The sequence below is a fragment of the Poecilia reticulata genome, linkage group LG9 (genome assembly GCF_000633615.1).
Source record: "Poecilia reticulata strain Guanapo linkage group LG9, Guppy_female_1.0+MT, whole genome shotgun sequence".
Classification (NCBI taxonomy): Eukaryota; Metazoa; Chordata; class Actinopteri; order Cyprinodontiformes; family Poeciliidae; genus Poecilia; species Poecilia reticulata.
In genome coordinates, this window is record NC_024339.1 from 20250169 (window position 1) to 20278059 (window position 27891).

At 38.6% G+C, this 27891-nt stretch overlaps 1 protein-coding gene across 5 annotated transcripts; it reads left to right on the forward strand.

Moving 5' to 3' along the window:
- nipbla (NIPBL cohesin loading factor a) lies at positions 1-27891 on the forward strand. 5 transcript variants are annotated; one of them, XM_017306813.1, is made up of 49 exons: positions 1-387; positions 1835-1909; positions 3528-3677; positions 3889-4054; positions 5847-5947; positions 6038-6149; positions 6335-6492; positions 7346-7494; positions 7648-7738; positions 7941-8162; positions 8252-8506; positions 8618-9363; positions 11196-11406; positions 11529-11705; positions 11940-12113; positions 12364-12525; positions 12616-12722; positions 12811-12897; positions 13048-13279; positions 14037-14188; positions 14319-14399; positions 14598-14698; positions 14858-14984; positions 15068-15150; positions 15415-15547; positions 15803-15946; positions 17280-17366; positions 17705-17925; positions 18075-18177; positions 18332-18430; positions 18593-18739; positions 19386-19520; positions 19699-19797; positions 19918-19971; positions 20058-20166; positions 20316-20446; positions 20778-20918; positions 21014-21107; positions 21278-21432; positions 21550-21640; positions 22695-22868; positions 23049-23239; positions 23356-23463; positions 23936-24136; positions 24293-24439; positions 24964-25346; positions 25998-26172; positions 26322-26519; positions 26602-27891. In XM_017306813.1, the coding sequence occupies exons 3-49, from the start codon at positions 3614-3616 to the stop codon at positions 26962-26964; spliced, it is 7641 nt and encodes a 2546-aa protein (XP_017162302.1). In that variant the 5' UTR covers positions 1-387; positions 1835-1909; positions 3528-3613; the 3' UTR covers positions 26965-27891. The 5 variants fall into 5 exon arrangements, with proteins under 5 accessions (XP_017162302.1, XP_017162305.1, XP_017162303.1 ...); XM_017306816.1 differs by having other exon boundaries at positions 11943-12113; XM_017306815.1 differs by having other exon boundaries at positions 2-387; positions 12619-12722.

Sequence of the window (27891 nt, forward strand, 5' to 3'; positions counted from 1 at the left end):
TTGGTCAGTCAGACGACAGAACTTCCGGTCGGCATTTTGTTCTACGAGAGGAGAGCCTTTGGATGATCGCAAAAATCGTCATTTTTCTCATTTACGGTCGAAATTGGCTACCAACTTTGTTTATGTCGGCACAGACCGACTGAAACTCCGAAGAACGAATGTTTCCCCATGATTATACGTTGAAACATTCACCCTCGACTGACGGAAGAAGAACGAATCGGTCCGACCCGGATTATTGTTGATAGCTAGCAGGCTAGCTCGTCGGCTAGCTGGCGAGCCAGTCGAGTTCCTTCTGGAGGAGCCGCGAGAGAGAAGAAAGGGGGAGCTAGAGATACGGACACAAACCCAGCTAAAACATTGCCCTCCCTTTGAACGCAACATCCGAAGGTAAATGCTAGCGCGCAGTTTATGCTTATTTAGGAACTGCAATTATTTTAAATAATGTTAATAATTGTTCTATTGCAAGACCACCTACGGCGTCGTTAATCGTTGACCGGGAGGTAACGGAAGCTACTAACTAGCTAGCCAAGCTAGCTAGGTGTGTTTTTGCTCTGCCGAGGCGCACGGCCCTCACTGGATGTCATTTGTCGAGCCCGAGGATTGGGCCGTTGCCACGGAATTGCAATCCCCGCAGTTGCCTGTACATGTACTTTCAAACCCATCACTTTTTTCCTCCGAACTTAGTGAAAATAGGCCAACATTTAACAACCCGCGACCAGCGCTTCCTTATATTTGTAATATTAAGAATCGGGTTCCCCTTCTATTTAAATAAGTAACAGCATTGGAAGCCAACTAAAAACAGTTGGAGCTAGTTAGCCTAACTAGCTAGGTAATAAAACACGACAATTGTTTTTAGCAGATATTGCTGCTGCCGTAGATAGTGTTTTTTTCGCTTTACTGTAGCTTCAGGCTTTACGTATAAGCTCCAGTCAAGAACTTCTCGGCAGTTTAACGACGGTCGTTTTTATAGGACTATATGGAGCTTTAGCTGGGCTGTTTAGTTTAAATTAAAATGTTAAAATAGATGCTAACGCGAGGTTGAAGTTAGCATAGATTATTTTACATCTTGTGATGTTGTTTTCTTTTGAACCCTTTTACTATGCTAGTGGTGGCTCTGGATACGAGTCTGATTGGGGAGGTTTTGACTGAGTGCAGCCTACTTTGCCTAAGCTGCGACTGCTTTTCCGTTGGAGTTTGTTTTTGTTGTGAGCGAAAACTGCAGAGCATGGTTTTCAGCTACTTAGTTTGCAAGAGGCGAATTGTAACTGTTTGCTTCTGGAGGATGCAGCCCCCTCCCTCCCTACTGCTGCCGCCACCATCACAGTGCATCTGTTCCTTTGTGCTGCCTCCTGCCTGTCAGTCTCACAGCTGTCAGCCTAGAGCCAAGCCCCTGCGTGCAGGGGAAAACCACACAGACTGAGCATGCTAACGCTTTCACCTACTAATGTACAGTTCGCATTATCCGTCTGTTGACCCTCCGTTACGTTTAGCTTGTGCACAGCAAGACTCTGCTCCGAGTAAACTGAAGTGTGTGATCTCAGTCGGATGCTCTCGTCTCCGTCTGGGGGCGATGATGGGTTTATATGGCTTCAGTTATACGTAAAACTTTCCTCAGAAGTTATTGACATAGGGTACCACATTGAGGTTAACGGCGCTGCACGTTTTTGCATTCCAGGCTCAAAGGTTGTACTACAGCAAGAATGGTGTCATTGCAAAGAATTAAGTGCATGTGAAGTGGTGCAGGCTGTGTTGTTGTTTTGCATGTTGTTGTCCCAGTGAAGAATGAAGTGCAATTTGACGGATGAAAGTCTTGACACAAATGCTTTCCGTTTAGGAGTCTGAAGGTGCAGGACATTTTATCTGAGATGTCAGTGAGTCTACCGGAGACTGCACGAGATTCTTTAAAAAGGTATTATTGTCATGTTGTATCAGATATGTGTCAGCCATGCCATTATTGAGACCGCCTGAAGTATGAGTGCACATACTAGTTTGTAATTTATTTAGTCATTTATTAGGCAAATGTTTGCATCATACATAATATGGTAAATAGCTCAAGAGCCTTTGAAGCATGCATTAAATATTCACAAATTTGTGATTGCTTTTCCTCTGCCGTTATCTTACCTCTTACGTAAATTACCTGAGGCTAGGTTTGGACGGTATATCCCAGATGTTTCCTTATGGCACTGTAACCGCATACAATTTTAGTATTGCAGAGAACGGCTCAATGCAATAAGTATTTCCTGCATAATTCCAATGCATTTATGCACTGCATACCAACAATGCATTTTGTGATTCTAGTTGTTTAATGCTGCAGGCAATGTTTTAGGAAGGCATTGCACTCATGAGAAACTTCTCTTTTTACATTACCAAAAGTAAATAATTTTACTCTTATAACAGCATATGTAGCTAGATTTAACATATTCAATAAAACCAAGCTGTTAAATAGGGTGGAAATATAGAATTTTTTTTTTTTCAGTAGCTGCAAAAAATGACTATCTGGGTTCTGTGTTCGCAACAGAACTTGAATTAAAGATTAACATTGTTAAGCATAAGTCTTTTATTTGTCACAAGACATGTCATCATTGAGACATTGATCAAGAATTATTGCAAATCGTGTGTTTTTCTTATGCCATGCAGCTCTACCGAAAGAGTAGGGAGAATCTATGAGGCAAAATAATGTACAGGTGTAACAAGGGGATCTCATTTATCCAGAGCTGTTAATTAATTGCTATATCAGACATGCAAATGTGTAAAAATCTGCTGAGCTATGTGTGGTTCATATCAATATTTTGCATACAACTCATCTTATTACCAAAACACAGTGAACCTTAAGAAGATTACATTATAATCTGAGCAAACGCTTATGTACTTTTGTACCTACCAAGAAGCTGCATCCTTAAAAGTAAGAATGTGCTGTTTTACGTGCATATGTTTTGTTTGCAACTGCTTTCCATACATGGGTTTTCTATGGTAACAATTAAATTGTGTGGACATTGCGTTTGTTCATCTAATTTTGCGCTAATTAGTCTAAAATCCCATCTTAGTCGCACAAACAAAAACATGAGTGATTTGAAGAACAACTTAAATTTTCTCAGGAAATCCCAACAGAATCACAATTACAGTATAGAATGGAAACAAACAATATAAGCAAGTATTTACCAATACAGAGACATGTTGTTTTTAAGGTTAAAGATTATGTTATAGATTATTTTGTAAACTTAAAATATAAATTTAGTTCTCTGTAGTTGTTTCTTTTAATTAAAAAAATAAAATAAAAGTAACAGGCCTCTATGGTTTACATGCTTATCAATCAGAAGATGAGAATATTTACTACCATCGCTATTCATAAAGATGTTTTATCAGTCAATGGTCAGCAATGTATTACTTTACAATACATTGGTAATTGTTTTAAGTAGCCACAACTGCTTTGGACATCTATTTCTGTTTTGCTAATAGATGTGTCTTCTCCTGCTCCTTGCTGATTTCTGTTTTTATCTCTTTCTCACTCTAACCACGTCCTATTCAAGGTGCCAGGAGATGTGAGGACGGGTGTTGTCCGTCGACCCCCTGATATACCTGTGTATCAACACACTCCCCCGCCCTCACCTTCAGCATGAATGGGGATATGCCCCATGTTCCCATCACCACTCTTGCTGGGATCGCTAGCCTCACAGACTGTAAGTACCCCACGCAATATACCAAAAAACTGTTAAAGTTTGTGCGACCATGTGAGGAAGAAGTTTTCTGTCTACAAAATTTTCAGTTTTGACTTTATGCTGTCTTTTTTTTCCCTCTACTTTGTTTCCATAAAACTGCATGTCCTGTAGCGCTTTTTATTCCTTTTCTGTCTTCGTCTTGTCTTTGAAATAATTTTGTCTCTCTTCCCAGTGTTGAACCAGCTGCCGCTTCCTTCCCCTCTACCTGCCACCACCACTAAGAGCCTCTTGTTCAATTCGAGGATAGCGGAGGAAGTTAACCGTCTACTGGTGTGTCGGGATGAGAATCTGGCCTCCCAACTAGCCCATGGCCTTAACCAGGTCTCCACAGAGCACATGTGAGTGTATACAATGATTTGACCTCCAATATTGTTACATGACGAAAAGAACGATATGAAAGCTGGAAAAAGCCTGTTTCTGGAAGAGGTTCACATTTAAATAAAATAGCTTGAAAGTTGAGACGCCATGACAGGATGAGACTAGATTCTGCTTCTGGTTTATAAAGACGTTTGCTTCGTCTTGTTATGCTGCTAATTAATATGTGTAAGAAACAATTTTATTTTCAGTGGAGTTGTGACACTTAACAGAGATGATACAAACAGATGCTAATGACTTCACTGCTGCTAAATTTGCATATATTGCATAAGAACATTCAGTATCTCTGTGGTTAAAATTATTTTTCTGTTTAACTGTTAAATGTGTTACATTTTTGTACAATAATTTATACATTCCAGTGTATGATCTGGTCATCAGCTTGTCCAGATTTAACTTTATAATTTTATTATGTTTTTAAATATTTCCCATCAAGATTAAAAGGGAACAATTAGAGCTTTGGACAGGACTAGAAAGGTATATATATATTTATATGTTTGTTTCCTTCTGTCGAAAGGTCAATAGAAAGACATTAATAGAGAGATGTGGTATTGGCTTCTATGTTTGCAGCAATCTAAAATTAGACATAACAATATATGTATTATTGGTATTTAATTGAAATGGCAAATTCTTTCAAAATTTCAAAATGAAATAGTCCTTTTGTAAACAGTCATATCTGAAAATTAGTGCCTGCCAATATGAAAAATGCAAACCAAGACTGAAGACTCATTAAGGTCTGAAGTAGATCAAAGGTATAAAGTCCAGATGAACAAAAAATATATACAAATAAGATCTTATTATTATGTGTTTAAGAATAAAAACCTTGACTCTACAGCATGTAATGAAGGTCAAATGTGATGAGACTGAACTGGAAACAAGCAAAAATAGACCTTATGCCATTGATGAATGCAGCTCCTAATGAGTTTGTTTTTAAGCCTTTTTATTTAAATGCTATAATGGGGAGTGAGATTTCTCTATTATTTGTATTTGTTAACTAGTGATTATTTATGAATTTGTCTGGTTTGAGTGTTATTTATTGTGATATTATCAGTATAGTTAAATGTGTTTAAAACAGGCTGAAGTAAAATGTTGTCAATGTCTTTTTTACCTACTGTATGTAACACATTTAAAAACAGCTTTAAGGAAAGAACAGCAGTAATTGTTGGTTGCAGTTGTAACTGTCAATTTCATAAATATCAGCACATGAACACATCATTGATCAGTCCAGGACTCTTGTCTAAATATTCCTGCAAACTTTTAATCAAGGTAAAATTCAGCATACAGAGAACGTGTTTACTTTTAAAGAGCATCTTCATTCAAAAGGTTCCTCTGTGTTGCTCTTACCTTCTGCTGCTCTTTTGTGTTGAACAAATAGGTGAAGAAATTCCACAATTAACATTTGTGTTGAGAAAAATTGTTCATGTTTGGTTTTAAAGCTGGAAGGAGGCACAAAGAAGATGAATAAAAAAAAGCTGACTAAAAGCATTAGTGGAATATTATAGTTGATGTGGCAGACCTGGATTTTAGTAAGATTTATTGAAAATATTTGGCTTTGTTTCTGTCGCTTTGTCATGCTAATATGTATTCTGTGACTAGGCAACACAACCGATCCCAACATTGTGTAATGCTTTTGGTAAAATTCCCTTACTTTGTTTTCAAATCTGTGAGCAGTCAATTTAAATTTTTAGCATGTTACTATTAATTTTCCCACATGGCAGTTTTACTTGAACTTTGTCTGATATTAATGCAACATTTCAGAGAACTGAAGGATAACCTGGGTAGCGATGAGCCAGAGGGAGACGCACCACTGTTGCTGCAGACCATGCTGGCCAGGAGCCCTGGCATCTTCAGGGAGAAAAGTATGGGGGAAAAATGATTGAAATTGTAATGTAATATTATTTTTATTGTTCATGGTTTTAACAACAATATTATATATTTTTTTAAAACAGATGTTATGCAGCAACCAATGGTACCACCTTTTAAGATCACCCAAAACTCCATGCACAGCCCTGCACAGTCTGCAAACTTCCAACCGGCTGCAATTTCTCCCAATCCATCAAGGTGGGTTTATTTGTAAAATGAACCTGGTCACCATCTGTTCAATCTTGAAAGATAGTATTAAAAGGACTAATCTCTATACAAAATACCACATGTCACATAATATAGTTTCATTAATTTGACTATTCTTCTTTCTTTTTTTATTTTTATTTTCCAATTTTCCGTCTGCTTCTCTTCATTGTATCCAGCCGGTTTGTGGGACCCCAGTCGGGTTCCAGTAGTCGGTACATAGGTCAGCAGAACAGTCCTGTGCCCAGCCCCTACACTCCTCAGAGCCCTGCACCGGGTTACATACAGCAGTACCCCCATCAACAACCGCCCAGCTACAACCAACACCAACAAATGTGTAAGCATGTTGCATGTTCATGCGCACATGGACGGTGGAATGTGGAAATTTGATTTGTGCAAAATGCTTGTTTGCATTTTATCATGAAAAGAACAATTGTTTAAACTTCAAACTGCACATGTCAGTCACTGTTAAAGTATTTTTATTTTTATCTTAGGCCATCTGAAACATGTGGAAAACAAAATTTCAATTTTAAATACTTTTTGAACTTAAAATTTTGTATCTCAGTATCTCTAGTCAGTTACGACAGACAAACATTATCATTGTTAGAGATTCTAAACTTAAAATGCATTTTCAAATTAGTCATATTTTTAAAGAAACTCTCCTGTTTTATTAAATGCGTATGAAACATTTTCTCATTAATGATGCACATTTAAGAGTGTTATTTACATAACCTGAGGCAGCTTTTAGATTATTGTGATTTATGTAAAATGATTTTAGTACCTTTTCTACCTTTTTAATTTGAGGATTTTATTATTTAAAATGTTATTTGAGAACTTTACTATTTCAAGACTGATGAACAATTATTTCTAACTTTAAGGTTGTAGATCTTTAATTTAAACAGTTTTACTGAGTTGTTTGTAATTCAGAATCAGAAACCAAGACTGGTTGATAACTCAAACCAAAGGAAGATAGGTGTATTGCACAATAAGTTCAATACACTTTTCAACTATAATGACTTGGACATTTTGATAGATTTTATTAAATCTGTTCTTACATTAAAATCCAACATGTTTACAATAAATATTGATGCTCAAGTAAATTTGCCAGATGTATAATTTTGTCATAATCCTAAATTTAATCCTGTGACAGGAAATAGAAATGTGCTAATTTTTGTTCTTTATATATTCAGCTTCAGTGGCGAGCCCAATGGTGCCAGGTGGGATACGGAATATCCAAGAAGGCAAAGTATCGGGGCAGCTATCCAATGCTCCCAATCACCATTCAGACAGGCATGGTACGGACGACTACATGAATATTGTGCAGCGGCTGGGAAACGAGGTATGCCTGACAAATTATACTCCTAAATTGTGGATTCAATTTAATTGTTTGGATTGTTTAGATTTGCACTTTATATTCAGAGTATTTGCACATGTTTTGGAAACTTTTAAGCCAATCTCTGATGTAAATGGACAACTTAATGTTGTTTTGCAGGAAGGTGATTCAGCCATGAGGAATCCTTCTTTCCAGCTGAGGTCTCCTCAGTCGGGCTGCTCTCCAACGTCGAGTGAGGGAACACCCAAACGTAAGAGCTCTTAGAGAGTAAAGAGGCAATACAGTCCTAGAACTTTGACTACTTTATTAATCAGCGTCAGACTCCACAATTTGTATTTAATGAATGTGTAAAGGCTTAAGCCTCAGTAGCACTGGCGGAGGTTATTTTATTGAATGGAAGGTGGATTTCATTCTTTAAAAATGAGCTTCTCTGTGTTGCTGCTCGTTTGTAGCGGGTTCTCGCCCACCGCTGATTCTCCAGTCGCCGCCTCCCTACGCGTCGTCACCCAGGGAAGGCGGACATGACCAGAAGCAGCATTTTCAGCAGAGGAAGAAAACTCCCACAGTGAAAGAGGAGAAAGACATGTATGACATTGTTAGCTCTCCTAACAAGGACTCGACTAAACTCACCCTCAAGCTATCCAGGGTTAAGTCAAATGAATCCGATCCATCAGGTATTAGTCTATGAATAATCTGCACTTGAATATAGTTGTTTAATTTTTTTTGCTTGCTTGAACTCGGTGTGTTTTACTTATTTTGTCAGGCGATGCTGGGCCAGGCATGGATCAGAACTCTGACAATATTGAGGCAGAGCTGGGCTTTCAGCAAGTTCCAGTTCTTCAGCCTAATTTGGCAGCCAGACTGCAGCAGCAGTACATGCCACAGATTGGTGGAGCTGGTGGTCTCCAGCCCCCCAGTTCACCTTATGATGAGGTGGAGCTTGATGCTCTGGCTGAAATTGAAAGGATTGAACGGGAGGCAGCCAGTGAAAAGTGTTCGAAAGAAGTTCAAGATAAAGGTGTGATTTTAAGATGTCTAAATTTTTATGTCACAATATTGTTAATGAAAAATACATTGAATTGAATTCATTATTGATTTTATTATATTTTTTACGTTTATCTTTGTATAGACAAGCCACTTAAGAAGAGAAAACAGGACTCTTTTCCTCTTGAGCCTGGAGCAGGAGGACCAGGGGCCCCCACTGGTGCCCCAGGGAGTGGATCCACAGGAGGGGCCAATGCAGGCAAACTGACCCCACAAGAGGCCACTGCAGCTGGAAACGGTGCCAGTCGCCCTCCCCTCATGGTGAGCATCGACCTCCAGCAGGCAGGGAGAGCTGACGGCCAGCTCGACCCCTGTCTGGCTGCCCCTATTCCTGCCCTTGAAGCCCAACGCTGGCCTGAAGAACCAGCAAGCGGGCCGGCAGCAGTGGAAGGTTCTGACACAGCTTTGCGGTTGAAACCCGACGGGCGACCGGAGGTCATCAAAAACAGGGTTGATAAACACGACAGCAGGAGAGAAGGTCGGGAGTCGTCCAAGCACCGACATCACGAGAAGTCGTCAGATAGACGCGGAGAGTTACCAAAGCCCTCTAACCGAGCGGAGCACGGGCGAGACCGGGACCGCGAGTCCGACAGGGATAGGAGGCACCGAAGCGAGACCAGCAGTAGAGACAGGCGGTCCCCCGATTCCCGCTCCAGGAGTGATCGAGACCGGTCTGGCTTCCAGGCCGCCGGAGAGCCCGGTCGGAGCAGCGGTAAACAAGACGGATCCAAAGCGGCCTCTTCTTCCTCTGGTGCTAAAATCCCAGATTCTTTCCCTGCTCAGCTCCTGGGAGGGCATACCGGAGCACTGAAGAACTTCCAGATCCCCAAGGTGATCTGGGCTGACCAAACCAAATATATATCCGCCTACCAATCATTCAGCTGTCACTGCCTGCAATCTCACAAAACCAAATCATTCCCCTGCTCACTCTTGAGTTTTGTTTTCCCATTTTAACTTTTTTTTCCTCCTTTTTTTTTTCTTTTAATTTCTTTTAATTCTGGTTTTTGTTTTTAAATTTTGTTAACACATTAACTCAGTCCTAACCATCTGTTAAACTCAGATTTTTTTTTTTAAGTTTGTATACAGATAGAAGTAGTTGGTGGACATAAAAAAGCAAATACATCAAGGACATCTTCCACTGTGGTTGTTTTCTGAAATCTGGATTGTAAAGCAAAATCTCTTGGTCAACTCTTACCTATAGATATAGATTGATGAATGGATATAGTAGGGATGCACAATATATTGACACCAACATTGGTATTGACCAATATCGGTAACTTTTTAAGACATAAGTATTGGTCTGATAAATAAAATGGGGCCGATATTAAAAATGGATAGGTATTAAAAATAGTTATGCATTTCCATCTTCTGTCCATTTGTTTCCGGATGGGAAGGAAGTTAGTCATGTGGCATTTGTTTTGGCATCTAACAGTGATTGAGATTCAGTGCAAGATTGTGGGGAGTGTAACTGAAGCAAAGAAGCAGTGGTGTGATTGTTTTTGTTTCAATGTGCTGAAAAGGTGGAGAAATGTGTATAACACTGGTAAATATTGGCTATCTAACAGCAATATTAACATCGGACATTGATATCAGTCGCTATGTTTATGTTTACACTGCAAGCCTGAATGATCATTTTTGATTTAGATCATTTCAGGCTGCAGCGTGAATGTAGCGTATGTCATGACAGTATAGGATGAGACAAATCTGGAAAAAAGTCGAGCTCCTCTGCCTCGTTCTTCCCTGTGGTCCTTCTGCCATTTGCAGAAACACACCGCTTAGTTAGAGACAACCAATCAGTAAGAACCTCCTCTTTTTGATTCAAACTATGACTGTCCTGCTTTAGTCTTATGAATGAGAGGAAAATTTACTCGCCTGCTTTGATCCAGCTAATCAACAGGTCATCTTTTCTTTGTTTTTGATCCTTGTAAATTTCCTACAGTATACTGTTAGTTTTGGCTTCAGAGTTACTAAAATCATGCATGTAGTTTATATGAAAGGCTGCTGCAAACATTGACAGACCAATCACGTCATTGCCATGCAGCGTGTGAATGCATGACACTTCAAATATAATGACCAACCTCTACTTGGTGAATGCCTTACTGCAGACATTGATATTGGGTTAATGATTATGGTTAGATTTATTGTTCAGCTCCTGCTTTTACAAATTTTTTAAGCCTTAAATATCAGTTGCATATTTTACAGCATTTTTCTTGCTATAATCTCTGAAAAAGTCAGAATCTTCTACATTCAAAGCATGTTTGACTGAACAACAATTTAATGGTCAACTTCAGTCATTTTCAAAATAACATCTTTTTTAGTCAGCGCTTTAAATTCAGTGGACGAGAAATCAAAGATCGAAAAAGACAAATTTCTATATCTTGTTTTGTTTGGGTTTTGTGGCAATTATTTATTTTTTTTTGTTGACTCATTTTTTACCATTATCCCACAGTGTTGACCTTTAACCTAAATCATGAGAAAGTGGAATTTCTCCTTATGTATTTGCTCCTGGGTTTCTGGGACTTGACATCAAAATCACAGACATTGTCAGTTTGAATCATTGTTTTATTTTTATTTCGTCAGATTCAACCGTCTTAAAATTATGTAAACATGCTCGAAGGTACTCAAACTTGACATCATTTTTTTTCTTTTTTACTTCCTTGTAGATTAATCGTGATCGGGAAAACAGTGGATCAACTGAAAGTCAAATGTGGGGCCAGCCTAAGGTAAAACTAGAGAGGCTAGGTTTGGTGAAGGACTTTGAGAAGCGGCCCAAACCTGTCGTGGTGTTAAAAAAGCTCTCAGTCGACCAGATTCAGAGAATCATTCGGCACAGCAAGTCTGGGAAGAACCGGTTCTCAGGAAAGTCGGGGAAAAGTAAGAAACTCAAGACACATTTTGTACTGTTTTAAATATGTTTTCATTTTTTCTAGCTGCCTTTTCTTCTACTCCTTATTAAAGTTATTTAGTAACTTAAGGTAATACTTTCAAATATTTAGGTGGTATGGATCCAGAAGTTTTAAGGGAGCTTCCCCCAGAGTTGCTGGAAGAAATTGAGTCAACCATGCCAATGTATGAAAGGGTAAAGATGAACAAAAGGAAACGAAGTACAGTAAACGAGAAGCCCAAATATGCTGAATTCAGCTCAGATGAAGACTATGACGCAAATGGAGAGTGTGAGTAAAATGTTCTTGCTTGAGAGATTTCTTTCAATGAATATTGAGATGATTTACTCAGTAGATCATTAGAGGTTATCATTGTTAAATGCTGATGTTACTTGTTAATTAGTCTTCCTATGGTGTTTTATGCTAGGAAATCCTTCTGATAGCTGCAAATGGTCTCTAAGCCATACTTGGAACACATTTATATTAGGAAAATTGTGATAACGATGTCATGTTTGTTCTTTACAGCAGCAAGGAAGCGTCACAAAAGAGACAAAGACAGAGCCTGGGAGTTTGAAGAAAGGGAACGACGGGGTTCCGGGGATCACCGGAAGAGTGGGAACCGGGAAGGTCGCCGTGGCTCAGGCAGCCGCTACCGCGACTCCTCCGAGGAAGATTCACCTCCACCCAGCATGAGTGAAAGTATGAAAAATTTATTTTAAGTTTTTTTTTTTTTTTTTTTTAAAGATGTGTTGCATATTTTGTAAGGTTTTTAAAGATAATACTATATGCTTTGATAGATTACTTTGAAATAATATTTTTCTTGCACAGAAAAGTGTTTGTTTTCTGTGAACGCAAATAGAAAATTAAGTGGATGCTAACATATTAAAGTGTTTATGTCTGGTCCACACAGAATATTTTCACAGCAAAATTTTTTCTTTTCCATATTCAGTTGCCAGAAAAATGAAGATGAAAGAGAAGCAGAAGAAACGAAAAGCATACGAACCCAAGTTAACCCAAGAAGAGCTAATGGACTCATCCACATTCAAGAGATTCTTGGCAAGCATTGACAACATTCTAGAAAATCTGGAGGATGTGGATTTCACTACCATGGGTAATTATCGGCGTAGGTTTATATTGTGTTTGCAAAAACACTTAAGTTTGGACTTTGATCAATGCTCTTTTCCCGTTTATTCTTTCTAAGCAGCAGATGATGATGAGATACCTCAGGAACTGTTGCTTGGTAAACACCAGCTGAATGAGCTTGGCAGTGAGTCTGCCAAAATTAAGGCCATGAGCATCACCAGCAAGGTAGAGTAGATTGTGTAATATCTGCATGTAGACCCATATTTACGTGATTTTTCATACATTGGTCTAAGTGGCCTATGCGTTTCTGCAGATCCCATCAGATAAATTGGTGAAGCTTCTGAACATCCTTGAAAAGAATATCCAGGATGGAGCTAAGCTCTCTACCTTGTTGAACCATGTGAGTGCTTTCCCTTGAATTGTCTGGTTTATGACCAAGTTATAGCAGTGACTACAGAAAATATCAGAACATTCACAGAATTTTTATTGTCCTCATAGTGAATAATTAGGCTTTCTGCAAAAAAAAAAAAAAAAAATGTTTTCCCCTCAGGACCACGATGCTGAAAGTGAAGAAAGACTCTGGAGAGACTTGATAATGGAGAGAGTCACAAAGTCCGCCGACGCCTGTTTGACAGCGCTTAACATCATGACCTCAACACACATGCCAAAGGCTGTGTACATAGAGGATGTTATTGAGCGCGTGCTACAATACACCAAGTTTCACCTTCAGAACACACTTTATCCACAGTATGATCCCGTCTACAGAGTGGACCCACATGGAGGTGAATATCGTCACAGAACACCATCAGGTTCTAAAGCAGACGACTGATAACGGAGTGATCTATCAGAAGCTTATCTAAATGATTTGGGTTTTTTTTAAGCAAAGAAATGATGAATTATTATCTTTACTGGCTTCAAAGATTAATCAAATTTTTTAACGGGGGAAAAAAAATCAGTAAAAATCTTTTTGTCACAGCAATTGCACATTATTTATGTGTAATTGCTTAACAAACTTAAGCTTTGTTAAGTTACTCCAAAGCTTCTGTAAAGGTGCAACTCGACAGCTGCTTTTAGTTGAGGTTAGTTGTCTGATTTGGCTCTGCTTCCTGTCATGGAAGCAAATGTGGGAGAAAAACCGTCCCAAAAAGGTTTCCTTGTTGCTGAAAGTGTTGTGGAAACTCACCTCAGAAATTGTACCTTCCTGCCAGGGCTTTTTATGGAGTAGTTTTATATTCTGGTCTTCTTATTTGGCACAGTAGACATGGCGGTGGTAAAAAAAAAAACTCAGAAAACTCTCCTTATTCCATAAAGTGGTCCATGGAGTTGAAAACACATTTTCTCAGCCCAATGATGCTCTGAATGCTGTGGTCATTCAGACAATTTATGGGTTCTTCTTACATTTTATTCAAATATTCGTTTTATGGTGCTACCACACCTATCTTCCTATGTGCTTACACACACAAGAAAATGTTATAGAAAATATAATCTTTTTACTAGACTTCTTTGTCAATAATAAACATTTGCTTTTTCCCCATCCAGGTGGGATGTTGAGCTCCAAGGCAAAGCGTGCCAAATGCTCAACACACAAACAACGTGTAATTGTGATGTTGTACAACAAAGTTTGTGACATCGTCAGCAACATTTCAGAGCTTCTAGAAATCCAGCTTCTTACGGACACAACCATCCTACAGGTAAAGTAAAAAAAAAAAAAAAAGTAAAATAAAAATAACTATAATGTTGGAATCTACTGTTCAGCTTGGTATGAATCGCATTAAATTACAAAATATGTAATTTATTGATTTATTTCTTTTTAACTTGTAGGTTTCCTCTATGGGAATAACTCCGTTTTTTGTGGAGAATGTCAGTGAGCTGCAGTTATGTGCCATTAAGCTTGTGACAGCGGTGAGTCTTTTCTCTAAAGGAAAAAAACAAAGCTTTTATATAGACACATCAATGAATTGGTTTGAGTCATCTGATATGATACATAGAAGTACCTCATTGTTAGATTTGACATCTGATTTCATTTTTCCACCCCGTCTTATTTTTGTTTCTACTACTCTGCAAAACCTGAGATTTGTAAATCATTTCTTTGTGTTGCAGGTTTTCTCACGTTATGAGAAGCATCGGCAGCTGATTTTGGAAGAGATCTTTACTTCTTTGGCCAGGTTACCCACCAGCAAGCGCTCTCTGAGGAATTTCAGGTAGCTTGATTAAACATCTGTTCTTTTTGACATGTGAAAATAAACTGTTGTAGGCACCAAAGGGGAACAAAAATGAAATGTATAATTTTACTTTGAGATCTGGAATTGCTCGTTGCCCGTGGTGACAGCCACCTCAATGTGCTGTCTCTTTTTTGCTAGGCTGAACAGCTCAGACCAGGATGGAGAACCGATGTACATCCAGATGGTGACCGCTCTGGTGCTGCAGCTGATCCAGTGTGTGGTCCATCTCCCTAGCGACAAGGATGTTTTTGAAGAGTACGACAAGGTGGGAGAGCAAACGGATCAAAAACCTTCTTCCCATCGGTGTGGGAAACTTATTTTTTGATTAATCTGTTTTTTTGTTTTAAGGTGGATCAGGACGTCCTGATAACCAACTCGTATGAGACGGCTATGCGGACAGCGCAAAACTTCCTTTCAGTCTTCCTCAAAAAGTAAAATGATTGTTCTCACCCTTTATGTTGTACTTTTGCAACAAATATTTAAGTTGAATTATTATTATTTTTTATTACTATGGTGATTAGATGAATCTTTAAGCCTTCTGGTACTACATTAACCATTTATTAAGCAATTAACCAATCCTTCTGAAGTACATTTCATTTTTCAATGGCTTTTGTTTTATGAATCAACTTTTTCTGCTCTGTTCTTTTTATAAATAATTATTCTTATCCTTTGCCTTTGTTATTTTTTTGTATCAGATGTGGCAGCAAGCAGGGAGAAGAAGACTACCGACCGTTATTTGAAAACTTTGTCCAGGACCTGCTCTCAACTGTAAACAAACCGGAGTGGCCTGCAGCAGAGCTGCTGCTCAGTCTTCTTGGAAGACTGTTGGTTAGTATGGAGAACTATTTGAAACAGAAGATATTTAAATCTGTGCGTGAGTGCTAGTGTGAGATTGGTTGAAACCACTTAGTACCTTTTGAAAATAAACCCTCCCTCATGCTTTGTTCAGATAATTAGCTTTGTCCTGCATGTGGCAATTAAATAACAATTTTCCATACACATGTAAATAAGTGATCATTGCAATTTGCATTGCTTTGTTGTTGAGGTATTTCTTTTTCTACTTCTCTCTTTTATTCCCATCAGGTACACCAGTTCAGTAATAAGCAGACAGAAATGGCTCTGAGAGTAGCATCTCTGGACTACCTGGGCACAGTGGCTGCCAGACTCAGGAAGGACGCCGTCACTAGCAGGATGGACCAGAGATCTATCGATCGCATCCTACAAGAGGTTGAAAACTTTGTCATTGCATCCAGCGTTCAACCATGAAACTGAAACTGGCTGATTGATTCTATTGAATTAGTAATTACCAATGGCTGGTTATTTTGATTCACAGTCTTACACCTTTTTCCTTAGTTGACAATCTGAGTCATTTTGCTCTTATTTGACTTGGTCAAAAGGGATCTTCTAAGGGGAGGTTCTGGTTCGTAAAACATAATGTCAAGTCAAGAACTCTCAAGTGGATTCAACTGTTACCCATCTTGAAACCTAAAACAACATTTCACTGGTTAAATTACTTCTGCGCATTTTAAAATAATAAACAAAATAGGTCTTCTCTTCCTAGATGTATTATTATATTTTCTATAAATGGGTGTGGTTGGCAGTGGATGTGCTTGGAAAATTCATATAACCTCCCTTTGTGAATTAAGTCAGATGAAAAATCTGCTGCAGACTTTTATGTCTGATATCAGAGGTCAACCTCAGAGCTGTTGTAGAGTCGCAGGTCTGTGCCATAAAGGTGGTCAGTGATTTTACAAGCACCTGGCTTTACTCTGAACCATGGCTGTCGCTTTGTTTTTCACCTAGAGTTTTAAAGTGAAGTCTTATTGAAAGGTTGTAAGCAGTTAATGTCTTTCCTGTAGCAGACTGGCTTTTTCATATAGTATAAATGTAAAATAAACCCAGGTCAGCTGGTCCTAAAGGCTGAGGCAAGCAGCTAGTCTGAGTTTGTTCCTGTTCTAAACTGGATTTCCGCTGCACTCTTTAAAAAATTTCAGCTTTTGAATGAACTTTTTCATGAGCCTTTAGAATCCTGTTCCACCTGCATCGAATGGTTATTAATAAAGAGGGTACATATAATGTCAATAGGCAGCAGAGGTTAGAGATTGTGCACTACTGATGATCTTCTAATGTGAAATGTGCAGTGAACAGGAAATGCAAAGCTACTTTACTCACCATTACTTCTGCTTCAGACAGCTATGAAGAAATTTGCTGTGCGTACTCTCAGATGAGAAGATTATTGTGCACTACCTCTATGCTTCTATTTTCCCTGTAAATAAATAATACAAAACTTTTTTTGTGGATTACCACGTAATGCAAACCTGATGCTGGTGTAAAGGTTCGTGAAATACCTTTAAATAATATGTATCAGAATCAGAAGAATTTATTGTCGTTGTCAAGACAACGAAATTGCAGTTTCAGTGTCTTTGAGTCTGGATTAATGCCAAATAAAATTGAGGGAGTTATGTACTGTAGGAAATATTGCTTACTGATTGCTGTTTACATCCTGTCTTTTTAAAAAAAATAATGTATTTGAGTCTAATCTGTCTCTGTAACCATCTAGTCTCCAGGGACTGATGAGACGCAGCAGCTGCAGAAAGCTTTACTGGACTACATGGAAGAAAATGCTGAGACGGATCCTTCTCTGGTGGTGAGTTAACATCAGGCTTATTAAAGTGTTGAGATCAAAACATTTTTGCACGGTAAACCACACACTGATTTTTTTAAATATAATTTTAAATGCAATCTATGTAAAAGTCCCTCTTTAAATGAATGCTCACACAGATCTTTTACTTAGTTAGTTCATTCTGTGTTCTGTTAAATAAACATTTGCTTTTTAATGTACTAATTAAAAATTGTTGCTAATTATATATTCTTTCTATTTTCATGCATTATATTTTGAATTATTACAATTTATAAGTACCTAAGTCTAAGAAAAACACTTTCTGCCAAATGAGCCAAATCTAATACTTAGTGTTTGTGTGATAGTTTGCCAGAAAGTTCTACATTGCCCAGTGGTTCCGCGATGCCACGACCGAGGCTGAGAAGTCCATGAGGAACCAGAATCCGAAGGATGAGGACTCATCAGATGGACCCCAGCATGCGAAGGAGCTGGAAACAACTGGGGAAATTATGCAGCGCGCAGAGAAACGCAAGAAGTTCCTGCGTAACATCATTAAGACGACACCATCCCATTTCACCACACTGAAGTAAGGATTTCACATTGGGCTCCGTAGTAAAGTCTTTGTCTAATCTGATTGTTGATGTGTGCATTAATAGACTCGTTGATCTTTTGCCATCATACGATACACTGTTGGAATGATTTAATTATAACCTTTTATCTGTTCCCTCTCCGCAGAATGAACTCAGACACTGTGGACTATGAAGACTCCTGTCTAATCGTGCGTTATTTGGCCTCCATGAGGCCGTTTGCCCAGAGCTTTGATATTTATTTAACACAGGTAAGATGAGTTATCTGAATGTCTGTTCAGTTAAAGGAAATGTTAGTAGTTGAAACATGTCATCAACGTCAACAATGGTGACATGTTTTTTGTTTTTTTTCCCTGAGTATTCTATAAAACACTTTTTTCTATGCTTTATTTTCTTGTTCAATAGATTTTACGAGTTCTTGGGGAAAGTGCCATCGCTGTAAGGACTAAAGCCATGAAGTGTTTGTCGGAGGTTGTGGCTGTAGACCCCAGCATTCTGGCCAGGGTACGTGAGCGTACAAATATTAGTGATATTAGTGGTTCAATTTTGTGCAATTTTTAATTTTTTTTTATTGCAAACAAACCCTTTTATTTATATCTGATAGTTACTGGAATAAATTCCTATTACACTGCTAAACTTGCGCTTTTATTTTCCTTTGTTTTGTAGTCTGACATGCAGCGAGGCGTTCATGGCCGTTTGATGGATAACTCCACCAGTGTGAGAGAGGCAGCTGTGGAGCTGCTGGGCAAGTTCGTGCTCAGCAGACCCCAACTCACTGAGCAGTACTACGATATGCTAATAGAGAGGATATTGGTAAGTTGTCTGTTCAAATATGTAGGATTGTGTAGAACAGAAAGTTTTGGGAGTTGCTGAACTTATTAGTACATATAGGAACAGAAGTTATAGTGTCTAAATATTTAAACAACTGTTGCCTGCAGGCCAAATATGTTCATTCTTTCATGTTGGCGACATCAGGGGTGAGACTTTAGAAACTCGCATAAAATAACTTATTGGTCACAAAATGTCAAAGTAATAACATGAATGAATGCTGCAGGTATTAGCTGACACTTGCATAAGTGGTTAATTAATGCCAAGTATTTCTTGCTACATGAATAAAATGAAGTGGTTTGAAACAACAGGATTAGCGAAGGACCTTTCCTTTTTGGTTTGGATTATTTAAAACCATCTGTACTGAAAAGGAATTTAAAAAATAGTGTCTTGAACTTTACATCTGGCGAGTGAACATATGGACATTGTTGGGCTGGTTGTCATGGAAATGTGAAGAAGGGTTCATGCAAAGTTCACTTGTTGTTACTGTCTTATACTGCCATCTGTTGGTGAAACAGTGCTCTTGCTCTTTATGCATCTATTTGATATGAAACAGCTTGTTTTCAGTGTAATGCTTTACAGAACGATAAATATATTTTCTTTTATAAAACAAATCATTTTTGATGTACAGGACACCGGTATCAGTGTAAGAAAGCGGGTAATCAAGATTCTCAGAGACATCTGTTTGGAGCAACCAACCTTCAGTAAGATCACTGAGATGTGTGTGAAGATGATCCGCAGGGTCAACGATGAAGAAGGCATCAAGGTACCTGCATCATCATTTTATCATCATTTTTTTCTTCTTTTTTTGCTTTCTCTATTCTTAATAAAAGAACTGTAAATGTATATTTTTCAACATTTAGATTTGGTTTTTTTTAATCAGTCTGATTTAAGAGAACAGTTACTTGTTAAGAGAATAAAATATATTTAATACTTCTGTGCAGAAACTGGTGAATGAGACGTTCCAGAAGCTGTGGTTCACTCCAACTCCAGCACATGACAAGGAAACCATGACCAGAAAGATTCTCAACATAACTGATGTTGTAAGTTTAGCTGTATTTTTGGTTTGTATGTAATCATAGAATGTTGTTTATGCAAGACTTTGTCTCTATTCTACTCATTTTAGATTCAGAGTGAGCCTTTTATATTTCTCATCCTTTTAGGTTGCTGCTTGTAGAGACACTGGTTATGACTGGTTTGAGCAGCTTCTGCAGAATGTGAGTTTAATTTTTGTGGCTGGTAATTTTGTTGTAATTGATATTCAAAGTCTTGTAAAACTAACCATTGTGTCTTTCCCTTCCAGCTTCTTAAATCTGAAGAGGATGCTTCATATAAACCAGCTAAAAAGGCCTGTGTTCAACTAGTCGACAATCTGGTCGAGCACATCCTTAAATATGAAGAGTCTCTAGCAGGTATACAAGTTTTCCCTTATAGAATCCAAATGGTTGATGTTATACAGAAACTTGGTTTATTTTATATGACTGTTTTCAGAACAAAGTAATGACTCTGTGTTTTTTATTTCCTGTTTTTTTGGGGGTTTTTTGTTTGTTTTTTTCTGCAGAAAACAAAGGAGTAAACTCGACACGGCTTGTGGCATGCATCACCACCTTGTACTTGTTCAGCAAGATCAGAGCGCAGCTCATGGTCAAACATGCCATGACCATGCAACCTTACCTGACCACAAAGTGTAACGTAAGTTCTGTTATTTGTTTTTCACTGCACCATCAATTAATTGTGCTGTATAAAGTAGTTGTGTGTGTTGGAGTTTATTCATGCTGAAGTGATTACCGCAACAGATTTAGTCAGTAATTTGCTTCAACACATTTGCTTCACCTGCCAGGTTGTTACTGGTTACTGTCACCAAAAGTCAGATATTCTGAGACAGATTTTTTTTTTTATACCATGTTTTTTGAGATGCACCTGCAACATGTCTGTCCTGAAGTGGAGCCACCTCTGTGAACAGTTACTTGAGGCCAGTATAACAGATTCTCCTGGTAAAATGTCTCATTTGTTTTCCCTGCAGACTGCCAACGACTTCATGGTTATCTGCAATGTGGCGAAGATCTTGGAGCTAGTTGTCCCCTTAATGGAGCACCCAAGTGAAACTTTTCTTGCCACCATTGAAGAAGACCTTATGAAGCTCATCATCAAATACGGCATGACGGTGTGTGACGGTGCCTCTTCACAAGCTTGCTTTGTTTTACAAAATGAAATGCTGCAGTTCAAGTTTAACAATAATGGTATTTCTGCTTATTTTAGGTGGTCCAGCACTGTGTGAGTTGTCTCGGAGCTGTCGTAAACAAAGTTACACACAACTACAAGTTTGTGTGGTCTTGCTTTAACAAATTCTATGGTGAGATATATTTACTTGAAAATTCCCGTTGTAAAATGTGGTGTGTAACAGAATATTCCAATTATCTTTTTACAAGTCTGGTCTTTCATTTATACATAAAAATATAAAACATTAACTTTTCATTATTATTTTTTTTATTATTTCATTCTGTGGTGTTTTTTTCCCCTCAGGTGCACTTAACAAATTCAAGATTCAGCATCAAGATGATCCCAACAGCACAACATTAGTAGCAAACAAGCCTTTTCTGCTGCGATCGCTCTTCACTGTGGGTGCCCTCGGTCGACATTTTGATTTCGATCTGGAGGAGTTTAAGGGCACCAACAAGGTGGGACAACAACTTTAGCATTGCTTTGAGTTTGAGCTTTGACTTAATTGAGTAATATTAAGGCTACGAAACTTCAGGTTTGACTAATTTATTAAATGGCATGTTTGCTGTGCACAGATCATCATCAAGGAGAAGGTTCTTGAGCTCCTGCTGTACTTCACCAAACACGAGGATGAGGTGGTCAAGACCAAAGCCATCATTGGGTTAGGTAAAAGTCACAGTTTTTTTTTATATCTCTTTGCCCAGTTTGCAGGTGTTGTTCTGTCTCCTTTTTCCTAAGCTCTTCTGTGTTTTAAGGCTTTTATGTTCCCAGGATTAACATCTAGCATAAATTTAGATCAGACAGAAATATGAGTGGGTTTTTCGGGAGTACTTCCACAAATTTCCATTTGACCTAAATTATATTGATGTTTAGTTTGTTTCTGGCTTATTCATTCACAGATACATGTATCATGTTAATAGCAAGCCAAGTTGCTTGGTCGAAAGATCTTTTCAGAATATTCTGCTCCTGCAGATGAAATTTCAGTGGCTTCCAAATGTTTATACAACTCTATTAAGATGTCAGATGACTTCAACTGAAAATCAAACTTTTAATTAGTTGGGAAGCGGCGACAACAACTTTGCTGTATAATTGTGTACATCTTGAAGATCTTTATCATTATTTCAGAAACAGTATTCATCCTCATTTGCATGATGCATGTCTGTCACCATGCATCATGACTTTGTAATGATCACTTAATCCATCAGATTTTGTCTATGTCTTTTGTCCACAGTTAGTGATTCCTTTCTTCCTTCATAGACACCGGAAAGTTGTCGGCTAAATGGAATTTGGAACTATTCATAATTTAATTTTCCTTGACATAAAACTGCACTATCTGAAGGAAAGCAACCCAAATCCTCAACTTGTCGATTGGAATTATGCTACAAAAAATTGTTTGGTTTCATCAGATCTAACAGTCCAGACCAAGTTTTTTTATTTATTTATTTATTTTTTTTATTTTAGTCGAGCTTGAATCCTTCCTTCAATCTTCAAAACTCTTAGTCCAAACATACAAAGAATACAGGAGATTGCCAGGATATGTAAAGGGAGGACTTGCCAGAAATTCCTGCAGCCTCCTTAGTGTTGCCATGGGCAACCTCCCTGACCGTTTTCCTTCTTCCTTTTTACATATATTTGGCGAAGCCACCAATTGCATTAGTCGATGATAGAATGAGGTTATGCAGACATGTCTGATCAATCATATTCCACTGCGTTCTTGCAGGTTTTCTTGTTATTATGCATCCAAGTCAGATGTTTGTGCCTGAGGTGAAATCCTTGTACAACGGTATCCTGGCCGACGCCTCCTCCTCCATCAACCTCAAAATCCAGGTCCTTAAAAACCTGCAGACGTACCTGCAAGAAGAAGACTCACGGATGCAGGAAGCAGACCGAGAATGTAAGTTCATTTTACTGGTGACATAACTTCTTTTTTTTTCTAAGCACTTTAGGATTGAACCTTCTTACAGAGTATTTTGAGTATAACGATGTGATGAAAAAGTGGTCCAGGCTTTGTAATTAGCTCTCGTTTCATACAATCATCTTGGAGAAAATTGCGAATGTTTTTGTATCTTTTTAGGGAAGAAACTGTCCAAACAGGAGGATCTGAAAGAGATGGGAGACATTTCATCAGGGATGAGCAGCTCCATTATGCAGCTGTATCTAAAACAGGTGTTGGAGGCATTCTTTCACACAGAGTCCAGTGTGCGGCACTTTGCTCTCAATGTCATCGCTCTGACGCTCAACCAGGGTCTCATTCATCCTGTACAGGTAAGATGTCAAATATCTAAATCAACAGATATTTTTTTTGTTGTTTATTGTCTCCGTCAGAACTACGTCACAATCATTGTCACGTCAACCAACTTTATTTTTCTTGGTCCTTGCAGTGTGTACCCTACCTCATTGCCATGGGAACAGACCCAGAGCCCAGCATGAGAAACAAAGCTGACCAGCAGCTGGTGGAGATTGACAAGAAATACACCGGATTCATCCATGTAAGATGCTATTAAAGGTTTTTTTTTTTTTTTGCTGTTAAACTCAAGAACAAATTAAACGAAGAAAAAAAGTCTAAAACAGTTTTTTCCCTGGTTAATAAATAAACACATAAACACATCCAGCTACAGTACAGCCGACCAACTTTATTTAATGACTTCCTTAGACAAAGTCTGCTATATTGCTAATGGGATAATTAACATTTTGAAATATATTATTATTGTTACTCTGATATTAAAAAAAACTTTGTCTCTTTGAAAGCATATTTTTGTAACTGATTGATTGTTTTACATGCTGCTTATAGACCAGCATCGTCAGTCTGAAATGTTTTGCAATATTTTCTACATGCATGTTTCCTTTTTTCCCTGTATAGAACTAAAAGAAAAACAGACAGATTTACTAGACCTCAACAAACAAGAGTTTGAAATTTCTGCCAACTCTTAAACTCTTTTTTTCTGTACCATAACATTACAGATGAAGGCAGTTGCAGGGATGAAGATGTCGTATAGTTTGCAGCAGGCCATCAATTCATCTCGTAGAAGCATTGTAAGAGGCTTCAGGCACGATGAGACACACTCAGCTCTCTGCTCCCACCTCTACACGATGATCCGGGGCAACCGGCAACATCGGAGGGCTTTCCTCATCTCACTACTGAACCTCTTTGATGACAGTGCTGTAAGTCCACCCTCTACTTCTTTGCAAATTGGTATTTTCTCATACATCACATACCAAGTACTCATTTATTTTAAGGAAGAGCTGTTGTTTGTCAATGCAGTAAAATTGTTTTAGGCTCTAAATCTGTTTTGTCCTTGTTTTCGTGCGGTTGTGCAGAAGACGGAAGTAAACATGCTGCTGTTTATCGCCGACAACTTGGCTTGTTTCCCATACCAGAGCCAAGAGGAGCCGCTCTTCATCATGCACCACATAGACATCACACTGTCTGTTTCTGGCAGCAACTTGTTGCAAACATTTAAAGAGGTAAGTTGACAAGATCAGGGTTCCTCCATAATCTAGAGAAGTCTGAAAAAGCATAAAAAATTGATTTCAATGTCTTCTAGGTCTGCATAAGTATGAAAAAGGGTTTTAAAAAATATTTGTTCTTTGAGACTTTATCCCATACTCCATTGACTAAAGTGCCCTTTGGTCAGTCTTTTCTTCTGCATTTCAATAAAATTCTGTTTCTTTTCCAAATTCCTTGTGTTCTACAATCTCATGTCCTTCCCATATATTCTTTTTGTCCTAGAGTCATATGTCCCACCTCTGATTCCTTCCTTCCTCCTTCCTCACGTCATTTTCTTTTTCCAAGTTTTATGTTTAAAGTTTCCCCACTGCAGACATATGGTGAACTTTATTTTATATTTTAAATAGCCCTGCATTTCTATGTAGCAGCTTTTATTTTGACTAATAATTATGTTACATCCCACAGACAAAAAAAACAAGATCTTTTTTTTTTTTAGCGGTTTAAGTTTTCTTGAAATTTTTTATTTATTTTTTCTTACCAGCTTCTGCTAAAGGAGCCAAGACGGAAGGAAAAGAAAGTAAAGGTGTGGAAAAACACATCTGATGGTGAGGATGAAGAGGGAAAGATGAACTGCGATTCTTCCAGAAGTGACGAAGAGGAAAACTGCAACAGTGACAAAAACGAAGACAATGACGACAAAGTGGTGCATCGGCCAAAGAAGTCAAGAAGACCCATTGAAAACTCAGACAGCTCTGAATCTGAATCCGACTTTGAGGATTTGGATATTGAGGATGTGGAAAAAGTAATGAGGCTTCTGCCAGATAATCCCATCGGCCTCTTGGACTTCGCCAATGCGGTTCAGGGCATCTTGCTTCTCCTCGTGCTCAAACAGCATTTAAAGAACCTGTATGGATTTTCTGACAGGTAAGATTCTGTCAGAATTCATGTTCAGACTACATCATTTTCAGCCGTGTCATGTTTAATGTAGTCAAAGGGTATAATAGATTTAGAAATATTGAAATAGGGGTGCTGTGGTGACGCAGGGGAAAAGCACAACCCATGTATTGAGGCCTTAGTCCTCATGCCAGTGGTCGCAGGCTCGATTCCCGGCCTGGTGACATTTGCCGCGTGTCTTCCTCCTCTCTCATAACCCTCTTTCCTGTCAAACTACTTTCAAATAAAGGCCAATAGAGCCAACAAAACCTAAAAAAAAAGAAATATTGAAATATATACTAAGGCTCCAAATTATTCAGACTTTTTATTTACATTTTAACAACAAAATGTCAACTTTTTTTTTTTTTTTTTTTACCCTTTTTAATAGTCAATGGAAGAATGTTTATCGGCATAATGATAATTCAACTTTCTAATAAAGTTGAAGTCTTTGAGTTTGGAGGGTCTGTTTACCATCACCATAATGTTGAGTTCCATCCTGAGGTTTAGTTGTGAAATCATTTTGTGACTTTGTTGTCATCAGGAGTCTAGAACAGAGCGCATGCTACATGTTTAGGTAATTCAGCAAAAGTTGGAATCGATCAGCTCTTGAAATTTCAAGAAGCGTTCTGTCTCTCTCATCAGTAAAATCCAGAAGTACTCTCCAACGGAGTCGGCGAAGGTGTACGATAAAGCAGTGAACAGGAAAAACAATGTGAACTTCCACCCAAGACAAACCTTGGACTTCATCTTCAACAACATGAGCAACGCCACGCTGACGGAGGATGTAAAAAGGCGGATAGTCAAACAGTATCTGGACGTAAGTAATAAAGCAGCAGATATGTTTCAGATCAGTCCGTGTAAAACGTTGCGCTGTAATCTCTTTGACAGGGTCGCCTAAGTGTGTCTTTGGTCCAGATGTTACTAAGTTGCTGGTCTTTGAAATAATTGTCTCTTTGTTGCACACAGTTCAAGGTTCTGATGGAACACCTGGATCCAGATGAAGAGGACGAGGAAGGAGAGGCATCTGCCAGCGCCAACATCAGAAACAAAGCCATAAACGCCCTGTTGGGAGGCTCTGGGCCCATGTCTGGACCCAGCCCCCGCAATCAGGCGGGACCAGAGACGGATGACGACGACAGCGATATTGACGAAAGGACCCCAGGGGTGAGACGGATAGATTCGCTCAATGTTTAGTCGCTCCTGTTGAGCTGAAACTAACGATTTTTAAACTTCTTCCCCTCGGCAGTCCTCTCGAAGGTCAAGGCGAGCCGGTGACCCCTCGGATCCAGGCCGAATGAGTGAAACGGTGGAAGCTATGGATGTGATCGCCCTCTGTTGCCCCAAGTACAAGGACCGACCGCAAATAGCTCGAGTCACCCAAAAGACTCCCAACGGATACACCATCCACTGGATGGCAGGCTCTTACTCGGGACCCTGGGCAGAGGCCAAGAAAAGGGACGGCCGTAAACTGGTGCCTTGGGTGGACACTATTAAGGAGTCGGACATCATTTACAAAAAGATTGCCTTGACCAGCAACCACAAACTGAGCAACAAAGTTGTACAGACTTTACGCTCACTATATGCAGCACGGGAGGGAGGGGCTAGCTAATGGCTCCTGTATTTTTATTTTTATTTTTGTTCTTGTTTGTTTCGGTTCCCCTGTTCCATTTCTACTTTATGAAAATCCTCTCCTTCCCTCCTCCTCCTGCTCCTCCTCCTCCTCAACCTGTCACCTCCAACAACACAGCCAAACTTCACTGGATTCCTACCTAGCCCCTCTTCCTCATTTTTGTAAGAGAACACAAGAGGGAAAGAATATTTGACACTACATACTTTTACATGACTTACTCTTGCAAAAATGACACAAAACACGAGACTTATATTAGAGGGACTTGTTCATGTTTTGCTTGTGTAAATGTTCAGAGGATAGAATCCTGAAGGCATTAAAGGAATAATTCACCCAAATTATCCCCTAGAAGGCTATCAGAAGAGAGACCTGGAGGGAAATGTTTTGTCAACATTGTTGTGGGAGCTCCTTCGCTGTTGTGCAGCAGATTCTAGTCGTTCATTTCTACTCCCACTGTACCATAGTTTAACATGACAAAAAACTAAAATGTTTATATCTGAATACAAAAAAAGCTGTAAAAAAAAAAAAGAATAAAACCTTAAGTGAATGTTGGAAATTAGTCTTTTTGATGTTCTTATTAAAGTGTTTTTTGGAGTTTATTATATGACTAGCACCCTGATGGGTTTTTCCTTTTAGCTTTTAGATATCTGGGGGAAAAAAAAGTAAAAAAGAAAATAAGATTTTTTATTTTTGTTCACGTTTATTTGTCCATGCTGTACAATGGCAGAGTCCTCTGAATATAATTTATTCTATTTCGAACTACGCATGCAGTATATGTGGCCTATTGCAGGAGGATATTTTGTAAATGTAGATTTTGTTGTATTAGGTCACCCTAGTAATACGAGGAAGGGGATTCATACCCTTTTGGTGGAACAAATACTGCAATAAATTTTCTACTTCTCTTTGTCA

Bases quoted from the DNA above. Each gene is read 5' to 3' on its own strand.
- nipbla (XM_017306813.1), top strand. From the start codon at position 3,614: ATGAATGGGGATATGCCCCATGTTCCCATCACCACTCTTGCTGGGATC. The intron at 6,150-6,334 runs GTGGGTTTATTT...CATTGTATCCAG, and splicing joins ATTTCTCCCAATCCATCAAG to CCGGTTTGTGGGACCCCAGT. The intron at 11,407-11,528 runs GTAAGAAACTCA...TCAAATATTTAG, and splicing joins CTCAGGAAAGTCGGGGAAAA to GTGGTATGGATCCAGAAGTT.